The sequence below is a fragment of the Triticum dicoccoides genome, chromosome 7A, assembly GCF_002162155.2.
Source record: "Triticum dicoccoides isolate Atlit2015 ecotype Zavitan chromosome 7A, WEW_v2.0, whole genome shotgun sequence".
Classification (NCBI taxonomy): Eukaryota; Viridiplantae; Streptophyta; class Magnoliopsida; order Poales; family Poaceae; genus Triticum; species Triticum dicoccoides.
Window position 1 is genome coordinate 195404344 of NC_041392.1, and position 13296 is coordinate 195417639.

Genomic DNA, 13296 nt, shown 5'->3' on the forward strand with positions numbered 1-13296 from the left:
TCGATTTTACATTGTTCATCATGCATTTTTAGAAGAATATAATAATCGTACTTGGTGAAGGGTACACTTTATGGGCTGTTTTTTGCATACCGGTGATGATGAGCGTGGTAAAACGGGCGTGAGGGACGCAATTTCGGGGGCAGAAAGAAGAAGGGCGGCGGTGCGCGCACGACCTTCACCTGCGGCTGCGGGGGCTGCGGCCGTTTGAAAGTCAGCAGCAGACTCAGCAGAGGGAGGGAGGCGACGCGGGCAGTGAAGTCACTCCTTTTCTCCAAAAATTCTCCCTCATTTTCCATCTCCTCTTCTCCCTCCCCAAATCGAAGTCTTCAATGCCCCAAACCCACCGCCCATTCCCCCTCCCTCCCTCCCCCAAGAAACCCTCCTCCCGCCGCCGGAAACCCGCCCCGCTCTCCGCCAGGCCCCGAGCCCTACTTGACTCGCCGTGCATCCTCCTCCAGTCCGCGCGGCGCTCATCGCTGTTCCTTTTCTCGAATCTTCTATTTCCTGGCCTTTCGGGGGATCCCCTTCCTTTTTGTTGCTTCATTCTGGAAAGCGCCCGGTCGTTTCCCCCGGATTCGCCGCGCTTCAATCTGGATTGTTTGTTTCGTTTTGCTCGCTTGCTTGCTTCCAACTTTATGTGGTCTCAGCTCTCTCCCGCGTTTCCTCGACCCAGCAAGCGAACAACTTCTTCTTCTGGTACTTCTCGCTGATTTGATTCGATCCCAACGGCCACCATGGTTTCCTTCTGAATTACTTCCCCAAGAACCTGGCTTCAGTCTGAAGAAAGAAAAGGTTAAAGAAGAGGTCGAAGCTTCTTGATTTGATTTGAACCACGCAGACCGCCCAAATCAATCTTGCCAACAACAACAGAAAAAGGAAAGAAAAGGAAATGAGGCTTGTGGTGCATGTCATCGAGGCCCGCAACCTCCCGGCGGCGGAGGCGCAGGGGCTGGGCGACCCGTACGCCAAGCTGCAGCTGGGGAGGCAGCGGGCCAAGACCAAGGTGATCAGGAAGTCGGCCAACCCCGTGTGGGACGAGGAGTTCGCCTTCCGGGTCGGGGACCTCAAGGAGGAGCTCCTCATACGCATCACCGACGAGGACAAGTACTTCTCCGACGATTTCCTCGGCCAGGTCAAGGTGCCCCTCTCCGCCGTGCTCGACGCCGACAACCGCTCCCTCGGGACGCGCTGGTACCCGCTGCAGCCCAAGAGCAAGAAGTCCAAGATCAGAGATTGCGGTAACCATCTTCTTTCCACACATCATTTTTTCCCCTGTTCTTTTCTTAGTTAAATATAATTGTTTCATGGTGATGATAATGTGGTGTTGATTTTTCTGAATTCGTGTAGTTGGACAGTGACCGACCCAGTGTTGTGATAGATGGGGTTGTGCTAGTTTAACCCTCCTTGGTGCATCCTCTTTTCGGCAATAGCTTCTGTCCGTGACCTTCCATACATCATGTTGTTCATATTCTTTTCTTAGTTAATTGTGTACTCATCTGAAGGCTCGCAAGCAACAGGTCTAGGGAGAATTCATACGATAACCCACCAGCCGCAGTTGCTATGAATCAATCTATAGTTGGTTCCTGAGGAACAGGGTGCCACGCCGTTGGGCTATGAAACAATTAGCAGCTCCTTATCATTTCTGGGAACATATTGCTTCCCAGATTATCCAAAACTTCTGACATAATCAATACAGTAGTGGATGTATGCCTGTCATAGCTTTACTGCCTTTTTTATACTTATCCTTAGCTTCCAACCCACTATCAGCTGTTTATCCCTTGAATGATGTATTTAATGACTTAATCTGTTAGGAATTATAGAAAACTAGACTATGGGGACTCTTTTTCTATTAGCATCAAATATTCACTATTTTGGCTTGTAATGAGGTGAATAAGAATGGTGCCTATCTCACCGACATGATTATCCTCTTTGGTTATTTGTGCATAGACTGCAGCCTATTTTTCAGTGTGGGCAACTATTTACACGCTGCTAAAATATTCTGTAGGAGAAATTCATCTTACCATATCTCTATCTCAAAGTTACCCTGAAGAGACAGCGACACTTGCACATTGGGCTTCAGACGACTTTGCATCAAGTTCAGACAAATCAAGTGAATTAAGGAAGGGATCTTCTTTGCCAAATATTCCTATAGAACTATCCACGTCGCCACCAGTCACTGATGAAGCAGAAATTACTAAGCAGGATAAATCAAATGCTGGTCCATCATTTGTCAACCGGCTAAATCAATTTTTTTCAGTAAAACCAAAAGACACAGAAGCTTCTGTTCCACCTGTGTTCAAGCATGACCGTGGTTTGGACACTCTTGAAGAAATGCCATTAACAAGCTCACAACTTTCTGATGAGCAGGATTTTGAAACTAGTGCAAATATGTCATTTGATGAACTACTAAAAGCCTTTGCATCTAAGCATGAAGGGAATGATATGCCTGGAAATTTGTCAGGTGGAATTCTTATTGATCAGGTTTATGCCGTTGCACCCAATGACTTGAATACACTTCTTTTCTCACCAAGTTCAGACTTTCTGCAATCACTAGCGAAGATGCAAGGGACTACCGGTCTGGATATTCAACAATGGAGACTTGAAAATGATGGTGAGATCTTGAAGAGGGTTATAACCTACACAAAAGCTGCTACTAAACTAGTTAAGGCCGTGAAAGCAACAGAAGACGTGACATATCTCAAGGCAGATGGAGATATGTATGCAGTTTTAGCAGATGTCAGTACTCCTGAAGTCCCTTTTGGCAATAATTTTAGGGTGGAGATTTTAACCTGTATAATGCCAGGGCCTGAACTAAGAGATGATGAAAGATCTTCACGGCTTGTAATCTCGTGGCGCTTAAATTTCATGCAAAGTACCATGATGAAGGGCATGATAGAAAATGGTGCAAAACAAGGACTGAAGGACAACTTCAGTCAGTTCTCTGAACTTCTGGCTCAAAATGTCAGACCAGTTGATGCAAAAGATACAACAACAAATAATGAAAGCTTGTCTTCAGTGCAACCGGAAACAGAATCCTATTGGAAACTAGCATTCCGAATCTTTGGAAATTTTACTGTTGTATCCTCCGTTGTTGCGTTTATCTATGTTTTTGCACACATCATCCTTGCAAGTCCTAGTATAATTCAAGGTCTCGAGTTCCCTGGCCTGGACTTGCCAGATTCTGTTGGTGAAGTTGTGGTTTGTGGAGTTCTTGTTCTGCAAGGACAACGTGTCCTTAATATGATTGCACGGTTTGTCCAGGCAAGGAGGCAAAGAGGTAGCTCATATTTCCTTTCTGGTTTTACTCCCGTTCTTTTTCTAGTAGGAATAGAAGCATTATGCATGAACTCATGTGTTATTTAACAGAACACTGCGAATAATTTCAGTGACAAGATAAAAATGCTTCTTTACGAATATTCTGATGCAAAAAAGGGTTACTGTTACTTTTTATTTTTCTTCAACAGAATCTTCAGTTATTATTATGGACATATACTCTTATTTTTTCAAAGAGGGAATGCCCCCGGTCTGGACATATACTCTCATAATCTGCACTTATCAGCAAACTTTGCTTACATGGTCTTTTGGAATGTGTAGGCGGTGATCATGGTGTCAAAGCAAAAGGCGATGGCTGGTTGCTGACTGTTGCTTTGATAGATGGGACCAACTTATCAGCAACAAAGTCATCTGGTTACTCTGATCCATATGTTGTATTTACTTGCAATGGACAGACAAAGACAAGCTCGATTAAGTTTCACACTCTTGAGCCTCAGTGGAATGGTAAAGCTATAATTTAATTTGTTTGCAATATTTACTAGCCATCTCATAACTCGTTAGAAATGCATTTGAATCCAGCTTATAATTTATTTATTTTGCAATATTTACTAGCTACTCCCTCTGTTCCAAAATAAATGTCATGGCACTTATTTTGGAACGGAGGGAGTATTGATAACTCGCTAGAACATATTTGAAGCCATCTCTATTTGACCTATTTACATTTGCTAGCATTTTGCTTTAATTCACATAGTGCTAAACTGTAGAACTCCCAATAACCAAAATGTATTAACGTGCTCAAAGAAACCTCTATTTATTTGTAAGTATTTTTAGGTCTTTCGAGTGGCAAGGTTTCATTATAACCTTTTCAAAATTTGCAGAAATTTTTGAATTTGATGCCATGGAAGACCCACCCTCAGTGATGGAAATAAACGTATATGATTTTGATGGACCCTTTGATGAAGTTGCCTCCCTTGGTCACGTTGAAGTAAATTTCTTGAAATATAGTATATCTGAGCTTGCCGACATTTGGATTCCTCTCAAGGGAAAGCTGGCTCAAGCATGTCAATCAAAATTACATTTGAGAATTTTCTTGAACAATTCAAGGGGTACAGAAGTTGTGAAGGATTACCTGGACAGGATGGAGAAAGAGGTTGGCAGAAAGGTAAGGTCTCTATTCCCTATCATCAAGTGATAAAACCAAATCATACTCTTAGGACCATATGTGCCTATCACTCAAATACTACAATTGTGTACATTCATAGAATTTATAAATGTAGAGCATATTAGAACTTGGAAAATGTTCACTTGCTAAAAGTTCTAGAAGAATATAGTCATTTGCACTGTTACCAAGAAGACCAAAGTTTGCATGCTTATTTGTCATTTAGTATGTTTCTTTTATCACATGCAACACCTGTCTACAATTTTAGTGAGAAATTTTGAAATGCACAAGTGTGCAGAACAAATAAAGGTGTATACGGTACATATAATCAGTCCATGACTTGATTGATGCCAATCTCATTATGCAGATTGCTATGCGATCACCTCACACGAACCTAGAGTTCCAGAAGATCTTTTCTTTGCCACCAGAAGAATTCCTTATCAATGATTTTACCTGCCATTTAAAGCGCAAGATGCTCACACAGGTAAATTTATTTGCTTCTGCTGTGTTTCTGTTGTACTGCAAGCAAATCCTCATTCATTTTGTAATACAGTACCATGTGCTGAGAAAGTGGATTCAGTATCCTCAAATTAAAGAGTCAGCTGGGATCCTGAGTCAGCTATAGGCACAACTGTCATTCCAGATTACAAAAGTATGCAAATCTACAATGGTGGTCACTATTTTCAGCCAGTATGATGTAGTACAAAGATTCTGTTCAAACTTATTCAGTTTCTGAACCCAGTTAAAACAATATAATTATTCATCTTTCTGCCTTGTTTCGATTTTCCTGCTCTACTATAAAAAGGTACTCCCTCTGTCCCATAATGTAAGTTGTTTTCTGACACTACATTATTAGTGTCAAAAAACGTCTTACATTATGGGACGGAGGGACTATCAAATATTGTCTGTTAACCACTTAAGCATACTTATGATTACCAGTAATCAGTGTCATATTTCACATGGTCATGCTACTGTTAATCTGAATTAACACCTTAGTTAGACATAAACATCTGTTTCGTATGACTGCTCGGCTGCTTAGTCTTATGGCTGTCTTGCAGGGTCGCTTGTTTTTATCCCCAAGAATTATTGGGTTCTACACAAATCTTTTTGGCCACAAAACAAAATTCTTCTTTCTTTGGGAAGATATTGAAGAGATTCAATTGCTCCCTGCAACTCTATCTTCGATGGGAAGCCCATCTCTGCTGATTACTCTTCGCAAGGGCAGAGGAATGGATGCAAGGCATGGAGCAAAGCAACTGGACGATGAAGGGAGACTCAAGTTTCATCTCCAATCCTTTGTGTCATTCAACGCGGCACATAAGTAAGTTAGTTTCGTGGATGATAAACATTAACTCGTCATATGTGGCTGGCCATCACAATAAACTACTTAAGGGACACCAATTTATTGTCCGGTTTATTTTTCTCTCTTCATGAGCATGTTCTTAAAAAATGTGAATTGCGTACTTTGCAGAACAATAATGGCACTGTGGAAGGCGAGGTCTTTGACCCCTGAAGAAAAAATTCAGCTGGTAGAAGAGGAATCAGAAACGAAAGACCTCCAAAATGAGGAAGGTGGATCTTTCTTAGGCATAGAGGATGTCAAAATGTCGGAAGTATTCTCATCTACAATACCTTTTGATGTAAGATTTCCTTATCTCATTCTGATAATGATGTACAATCCACTATGTGATGTATAACAATTGAAACAGTTACAATTTTAGATTGAAAGCAACTACTATGTTTCATCCAGGTTCCAGTACTCATGGGCATATTTGAGGGTGGCCCTGTGGAGCGTCGAATTATGGAGAAAGTTGGCTGTATGGACTACTCTGTGACAGCATGGGAACCAGTCAGGGCCGATGTGCACCAGAGACAAGTCCACTGCAGGCTTGACAAGAAAGTGGCACGCCGTGAGGGGGAAGTAATGAGCACCCAACAGAAGTCCCCGTTGCCTGATAAGAATGGATGGCTCGTTGAAGAAGTGATGACACTTGAAGGTATCCCACTCGGCGATTTTTTCAATGTAAGAAATGACTTTCTGGCATTGTAATGTTTATTTTTATTTTTATTAAACATCTTAGTATTAGCTATATATTTCAATTGTGCATGATATTATATCTTGTTAATCTTGTCGTATTCTTGCCTGCTCTTCTTATGTTGCTTTCTTGGTCACACCTTCCTCTTGATGGTTGTCATGACATCTTTGTAGCCAAACAAATGACCTTTTGTTAACTTGATAATCTTGAATTTGTATGTCCTCTTTTTTTGTTCTATGTATTTCCTCATTTTGGTTAACTGAACACAGTACATATATCTTGGTTGCTTTGTTCGTGACTCTCAATAAGATTATCCTTTTGAATTGAAAACCTTTCAATAAGATTTCTGTGGTCATTGTGGTGACGTGGCTATCCTGAATTTAAAAAGTTGTCGGTACACAATATACAAAACAATCACATTGTTTACCCATGTATGCATTACACCTAAGCATGAGAAAGGTAGTCTCTGTTCAGTTCATTAGCTTTGTCAAAGGCAACAACTACTGTCTATGTTCTCGTCATTTTGTCACAACTGAGATTTCAGATTTTTTGACTCTGACATAGTTATGACATAACTTCCACAGCTCCATATTCGATACCAGTTGGAGCAGACTTCGTCCAAGCAGAAGTCATCCAGTGTCCAAGTATTTATTGGTATGGCATGGTTAAAGAGCTGCAAGAATCGAAAGAAGATCACGCAGGAGGTGGCATCCAAGTTGTCTTCTCGCCTCAAGAAGATATTCAGCCAACTTGAGAAGGAACTTATACCAGCTAACTAGGAGCCATTTTTCGCATCCTACTTTCGCTGCTGCACATTCAGCCAACTTGAGAAGGAACTCATACCAGCTAACTAGGAGCCATTTTTGCTGGTGCACATAGATATATGGATCACCAGAAAGCATCTTCTGGTCTGTGATGACCAATTTTGAGTTTTGGCAAGGATTGTACATAGTGAGGATGATTCCACGCAGGGCCGATTGGAGAACTAAAAGAAGGGCCAAGAAGGTAGATTGATTAGTATTCAGATAGGTAAATCATGTTAGATGACCAGCACCGGCAAGTGTCCCTGGAGTTGTAAACTCCCTATAGGTAAATCACCATTCTTTTCAACACTGTACTCAAGGAAAATCGACAGGTCTCTTCGGCCATGTGTGCTGAACCTTTATACCTGGAGTTCTGGGAAACCAGTTTCATAGTTAGGCCAAATCGTCAGGTCTCTTCGGCCATGTGTGCTGAACCTTTATACCTGGAGTTCTGGGAAACCAGTTTCATAGTTAAGCCAAATCGTCAGGTCTCTTCGGCCATGTGTGCTGTTATGAAGCCTGATATCCGGCGTGTACATACACTTTTTCTTGAGACTTTCAATCATGCCTGATAGGATGGTACATCAGTAACAAGCATGCCTGATACAATTACATTTCTACTCTTTGAGCACCTTGGCTCAGTGAAATTGTGCGAGGATAAATGTGACATTTTTCAGAGCAACTAGAGGCCAATCAGATGATCAAAAATGACATATCCAAGCATATATATATGCTCAAGTACAAATAGTAGCATTGACTAGGCCTGAAGGTTTCCTTATTTGGGCAGGGTGAGCACACAAAATTGGTGGCAAGTTTACATGGGCTCCATCACCACCACCAGCTTGAAACAACAAACTTTACAAGCACCGGCTTATTTCCGACCTGGTATTTACACATGCATAATTGCACACAAAACTCCGGATTGCAGCAGAACTCACATAAAAATATAACGCAGCAGGATACTTCACAACTACAGCCATCTTTCGCCTAAGAGAACACAATCTGGAAGCATACCGCCGAAAACACCGCAGTCAGGGTAGGTGGATGCCACATAGTCAATAGAAAGGGAGAAAAACGCAGGAAGTCCATCTAGTTGCGTTGTCTTCATTCACCAAAACTGCTCTGGAAGCAATAGAAGACGCAAGTTCCATCCGCTGTACAGAAGGAACAGGAGAAACGGCGTTGAAAACTTGCACAACTTTCAAATCTTTTTGCCTCGTTGGTTGCTTTCTGTTCTTTTCTTTCCAGAGGTGGGTATGCCATGATTGCTTCAGCGTCTGATTTATCGATTTATCCCAGCTGCAATAGGCACTGGTTTAAGCTAACCTAAGCACAATGCTTTTCTGCATTCAGTAGCTCCTTGTGTCGAGCGGATCATAGTCATACGCTTCACCGGCCTTAACAAACCGTCCCTTGACTCTCTTTCTCACATCCGCCCTAGCCTTGCGAGATTCATACCTGATCTTGTGGTCAAACCTATCAAAAGAGCCACAACAGATGAAGAATAGTCAGCTAACTATCAAGGAAAAATAGGAGATAGAGCTACATAGGCAGTAGCATGTCAGAAAATATACAAGCTACAGAATATTTTTGTTGTATCTGATTAAAAATTACCACATGGTTACAAGTAAATATGCAACGCCTTCCAGAAATAAAAAGACACAGGAAGTTTAATAATAAAGGCACTTACTTTCTTCTTTTCTTCTTCTCCTTGTACCGTGTGATAGCACTGTCTCTAATTCCAGCAAATGAGCCATCAGGACCAGGAGGAAGCCATGGAGGCTCGCCCATAAGGAGCATTGGTGATACACCACAATCCTGGTATTCTTCAGGAATGCTCTCACCAGTAAAGCCAGAATAGGAAATAGCTTGCCTCACAGGAATACAAAGACTGGAATCATCTTCTTTTACTGCTGGATTTGACATCCCAGAGTCAGCAGATAACGCATTGCTAGCAGCCGGCTGCTTTGGCTTGGGCTGCTGAAACCAAGTAATCTTGAGGTCAGCCAAAAAAAAGAAAAGAAAGAAAAAGCAATGCAATATGACAAAGAAAAAAGTGACAGCTGATGCTTTTTCAACAATGATTGTAATTCAAAAGTGACAGCTGATGCTTTTCTTAGCAATGATTGTAATTCAAAAGGGAAACCATAACAATCAGTATGAACACCTATAAAACATCTTTTCTAACTAAATAAATGGCTAGTGGGAATAAGCTACAAACCTCATCAGAATTCACAGCAGTCGCTTCCTTAACTTCAAAGTAACTGTCAATGCCAGCATCATCAAAGAGTTCCTCAGTCTGAATATGAGAGTTACCAAATAGTTCTTCATAATTTTCGTAACTCAGATCAATATCATCCATAGAAAAATCTTCATATATGCTGTCCTTGCTGAACATATGTTTGTCTGGCGTATACTGCACAAGGAAATCATAAGCACACATTAGTGAAAAATTAATATCTGAAGAAGCACGGGGCAGGGTAAGAACTTAAAGAGAGGAAGCCTATAGATGTTGCATATGCCAGTCCACAGAGAAAGAAATATATGAGAGAAAATCAAATGCAAATGAGGGAAGATCCTGTTAAGTCTTTTATCTGTACGCATCTGCAAATTTTCCCATTCATTCTTGCTGCCAAAACGAAGGCAGAGAAGGAATAGACAATATACAATTCCCAACTTAGAACTCACTAAGGAGATGCTTACGGTACGCTAACTTACATGTAGACCATTCATTACTCATAATGAATGGCCAATAGTTTACAACTTTACATGGTTAGCTATTTACCCCATAGGTGGTAGTAGACCACCAATAGTTATAAATATGGCAGGTATTCATTCCAATTAAGCACAGCATTAGTTTGTGTGATACGCACAGCTTTCCTATCATCTGGCTTGTGTTAATATTCACTTACATATGCTAATTATAACAAAAGTGCATCCTAATTTGTTCCCCAAAACAAAGATTTAAAAAAAATATTCTAAAAGAAACTCACCCTAATTTGTTTCTGAAAATGAATCTTACATATCACTCCACTGGTGGGATGCCATGTAACCTTGTCATGCTCACATTTCCAAAAATGTCCTGAATGACCCATGACATGGCAAGAATCAAGATTCATTTGTAATCCCACCAATGCTAGCATATTGTAGGCAGCGTTTATTTTTGGAAAAAATTCCAGTAGGGGTATATATTTTTACTAAGTTGCAATAAATTCTGTATCCAGTAGGGGTATATATTTTTACTAAGTTGCAATAAATTCTGTATCCAGTAGGGGTATATATTTTTACTAAGTTGCAATAAATTCTGTATAGTAAGTAACAAAAAATATACAATTGCAGTGTGCGTGCACAAAATGAAATAAAATCATGACATATGGTGCAAGTGAAGAACTCGCCAACTGTAGGGAGGAAAGCTGCTGGCTATCTTAAAACGATGGCATAGCGGGATAGTACTGTAGTAGTATATGCAACAGCATAAGTTTATTAATAGTTCTACATGTGGAAGGATATGTGAAAATCTTAATGCACCTTAGCTGTCGTCGAATCCAGAGATACAGCTGTCTGATTATTAGCAGGTGGAAGAAGGTTCAGACCAGCTTCAGAAGATGAGCCTATCACAGACTTTTGCTTGTCTTCTTCATCAAGTGTTGCGCAAGCCATATCTAACAAACTGTTGTCCCCTTGAGCATTGTCTCCATTACTGACAGCACTGTCACTGATGCTCATCATGCTTATTACTTGCTCACAATTCAGCTCAGGAGCCACATTAGGAATATCCAAAATGAATGACCACATTCTCGAAAGCTCTGCAGATGATGGGCACCCCGAATAGCAGTTTATGTTCTGTCTTTTGTGTCCAGCAGCAGAGGATCCAGCACTATGCCCATTCCAGTCACAATTTTGGCAAAGTGAGGTGTTCTCTTCTAGGCAGCGGACCATGGCAGGCTGTGAAGCACACCGGTCACACAGAAGTGTTCTCGTATGGCGCCGAGAAAGAGCATTAGCTGAATGCACATTGCGATCGCATGACAAGCACAAAGAAGCCGCATCGGATCGGCAGTAAACCATGGACCTATGCTCCCCACAGTAATCGCAGAGAGCACCCATGATTTTTTTTATGGACAACACCCTAAGCCAGCTCCAGGATCTTTTACTTGGCCAACAACCCCTTCTTCACGAGCTTTCAAGATCACCCAAATTTGCAAGAAACCTGTGTAGTTGTGACAAGCAATTATTAAAAATGTGTGCTAGTAGAACTCATTAGGACGGAGAAGGATATAAAACCATAAACCAGCACCCAAGGAACCGCCTTTTCAATTCAAACAAAGAAAAGCTTTCAAAACATGCAGCAACAATCATGCTGCGCCACATAGACGTCTTGCATCAACGTAACAATAATATAAAACCATGGATAATATATATCTACTTCCTAATTGGGACATCTTGCCGCCATCTACATTAAGAAGATTTTTAGGTTTCGATGGGCACGTAGGCCCGTGGACTCCGCCTCAATTTACCGACCAGCATAAAGAAGTAGGAGTCCCACTACAAAAGTACAAACCACTAGTCTTGGGATCTTCTGCTCTCGGTACCTTCTATAATTCACAATGGTTGCTTGCAAGTATATATTCCCCACTGGTCAATAGGTACTGCAAGCATATCATTGTTCACATTTGAATGAACTATATTCTATCACAACTTTGCGAATCATCTACGGACAATATGCGGTTTGCAACAAGCATCGTAAATGCGGGGAATAATATCAAACAGGAGTTATAAAAATGAAGGGAACAAAGACATCACAGTATTGATTTTGTCGGGCTGAAACTACTAAGAAACATTAGGAGGTGCTTATTTTTAATGTGAAAACTTAAAATGATCGATTTCTAGTACTAAAAAATGGCATTAGATAGCCCATTAGGAAAATGGAAATGGAAATGGAAAAGAAAAAGCAAAGGAAACGAAATGGACTATTTGTTCGTGCGAAGAAAGTGGTACAAAAAGTTGTTTTATATGAAAGTTATATATTTTTTGAAAGTTGAGATATTTTCAGTTCGTGCGCACCTAAGCACGCTTTAGCGGATAAAGCTAAAATACATAGATTTTGACATCTCCTTAGCGAATAAATATATAATTTATTTTATTAAACTCTATTTAAATACTGAGCGTTCCTTTTTTGCCTATTTAATAAGGGAAGCCTATTAGTAAAAAAATCTATAATCGAAAACATGGTGACAATTAAATTAAGGAAAATTATGTTATTTTCATTAAAAAAATCCATCTGAAAAAAACGTGTATGCAGAAGGAATCATTTCACGCTTGCTGCTAAAAACGGAGGATGGCTCCTGGAGGAAAACCGATAATTGAAATTGAACTAGACGACAAAGACTGCTGTAGAAGGGTCACGAGCCACAGTGAAATCCACCGAAAGTCGCCGGCCCAATCGTGAAAACCCGAACCAAATCAACAGAAAAGTAAAACACCCCGGATCAAAGCAATCCGCGTGATCAGCATAAGAAAACGGCAGCCGTGGAAAATAAAGTAAAATCAAATCCAGCGACACCGCAGCTTCCCGAGCATAAAAAAATGGATCCAAACCACCGGACGCTGTGCTGGGACCGACACAAATCATCAGATTCGCGCTACCGGAGTTCCCAAATCCAAAGCTCCAAACAGAGACATGAACAAGCTACGAAAGAAGGGAGAGGCGGCGCGCACCTTGAAGGAAGAAGCGAGCGAACCGCGGCTCGTCCTCAGATCCAGCCGGCGCCGGGAGACCCCAGGCGGTGGGGCGCGGCCAGAAGCTCGCTCCGGCGGCCCAGGCCCGGGTAGAAACTATTCTTTTTTCTCGGCGAGAGGGGAAAAAAAAGAGGGGCTGGCTGGACGGAGAGGGAATTTTCTGGGAGAGATAAGAGAGAGATGTACAGCAGAGGAGGAGAGGAGCACAACAAAAGAGAGGAAGAGAGGGCGCGGCGCGGTACAAGTAGTAGTAGTGGTAAGAGGAGGAAGTGGTAGCGTAGGGGGG

General features: G+C 41.4%; 2 protein-coding genes across 5 annotated transcripts; one reads left to right on the forward strand and one right to left on the reverse strand.

Annotated features, from left to right (window-relative positions):
- Positions 1-365: 365 nt before the first annotated feature.
- LOC119331240 (C2 and GRAM domain-containing protein At1g03370-like) lies at positions 366-7833 on the forward strand. 3 transcript variants are annotated; one of them, XR_005160426.1, is made up of 10 exons: positions 366-1238; positions 2006-3277; positions 3595-3777; positions 4152-4435; positions 4800-4916; positions 5491-5753; positions 5904-6072; positions 6183-6455; positions 7053-7603; positions 7682-7833. XR_005160426.1 is itself a non-coding variant. In XM_037604416.1 (9 exons), exons 1-9 carry the CDS (start codon positions 890-892, stop codon positions 7245-7247), a joined length of 3105 nt encoding a protein of 1034 aa, XP_037460313.1. In that variant the 5' UTR covers positions 366-889; the 3' UTR covers positions 7248-7746. The 3 variants fall into 3 exon arrangements, 2 of the variants coding, with proteins under 2 accessions (XP_037460313.1, XP_037460314.1); XM_037604416.1 differs by having other exon boundaries at positions 7053-7746; XM_037604417.1 differs by having other exon boundaries at positions 6183-6429; positions 7053-7746.
- Positions 7834-7979: 146 nt separating this feature from the next.
- LOC119331241 (zinc finger protein CONSTANS-LIKE 9-like) lies at positions 7980-13231 on the reverse strand. 2 transcript variants are annotated; one of them, XM_037604419.1, is made up of 5 exons: positions 12990-13231; positions 10800-11481; positions 9493-9687; positions 8962-9248; positions 7980-8747 (listed from the first exon to the last, which is right to left on the reverse strand). In XM_037604419.1, the coding sequence occupies exons 2-5, from the start codon at positions 11376-11378 to the stop codon at positions 8621-8623; spliced, it is 1188 nt and encodes a 395-aa protein (XP_037460316.1). In that variant the 5' UTR covers positions 11379-11481; positions 12990-13231; the 3' UTR covers positions 7980-8620. The 2 variants fall into 2 exon arrangements, with proteins under 2 accessions (XP_037460316.1, XP_037460315.1); XM_037604418.1 differs by having other exon boundaries at positions 8962-9251; positions 12990-13230.
- Between the last annotated feature and the right edge of the window lie 65 nt (positions 13232-13296).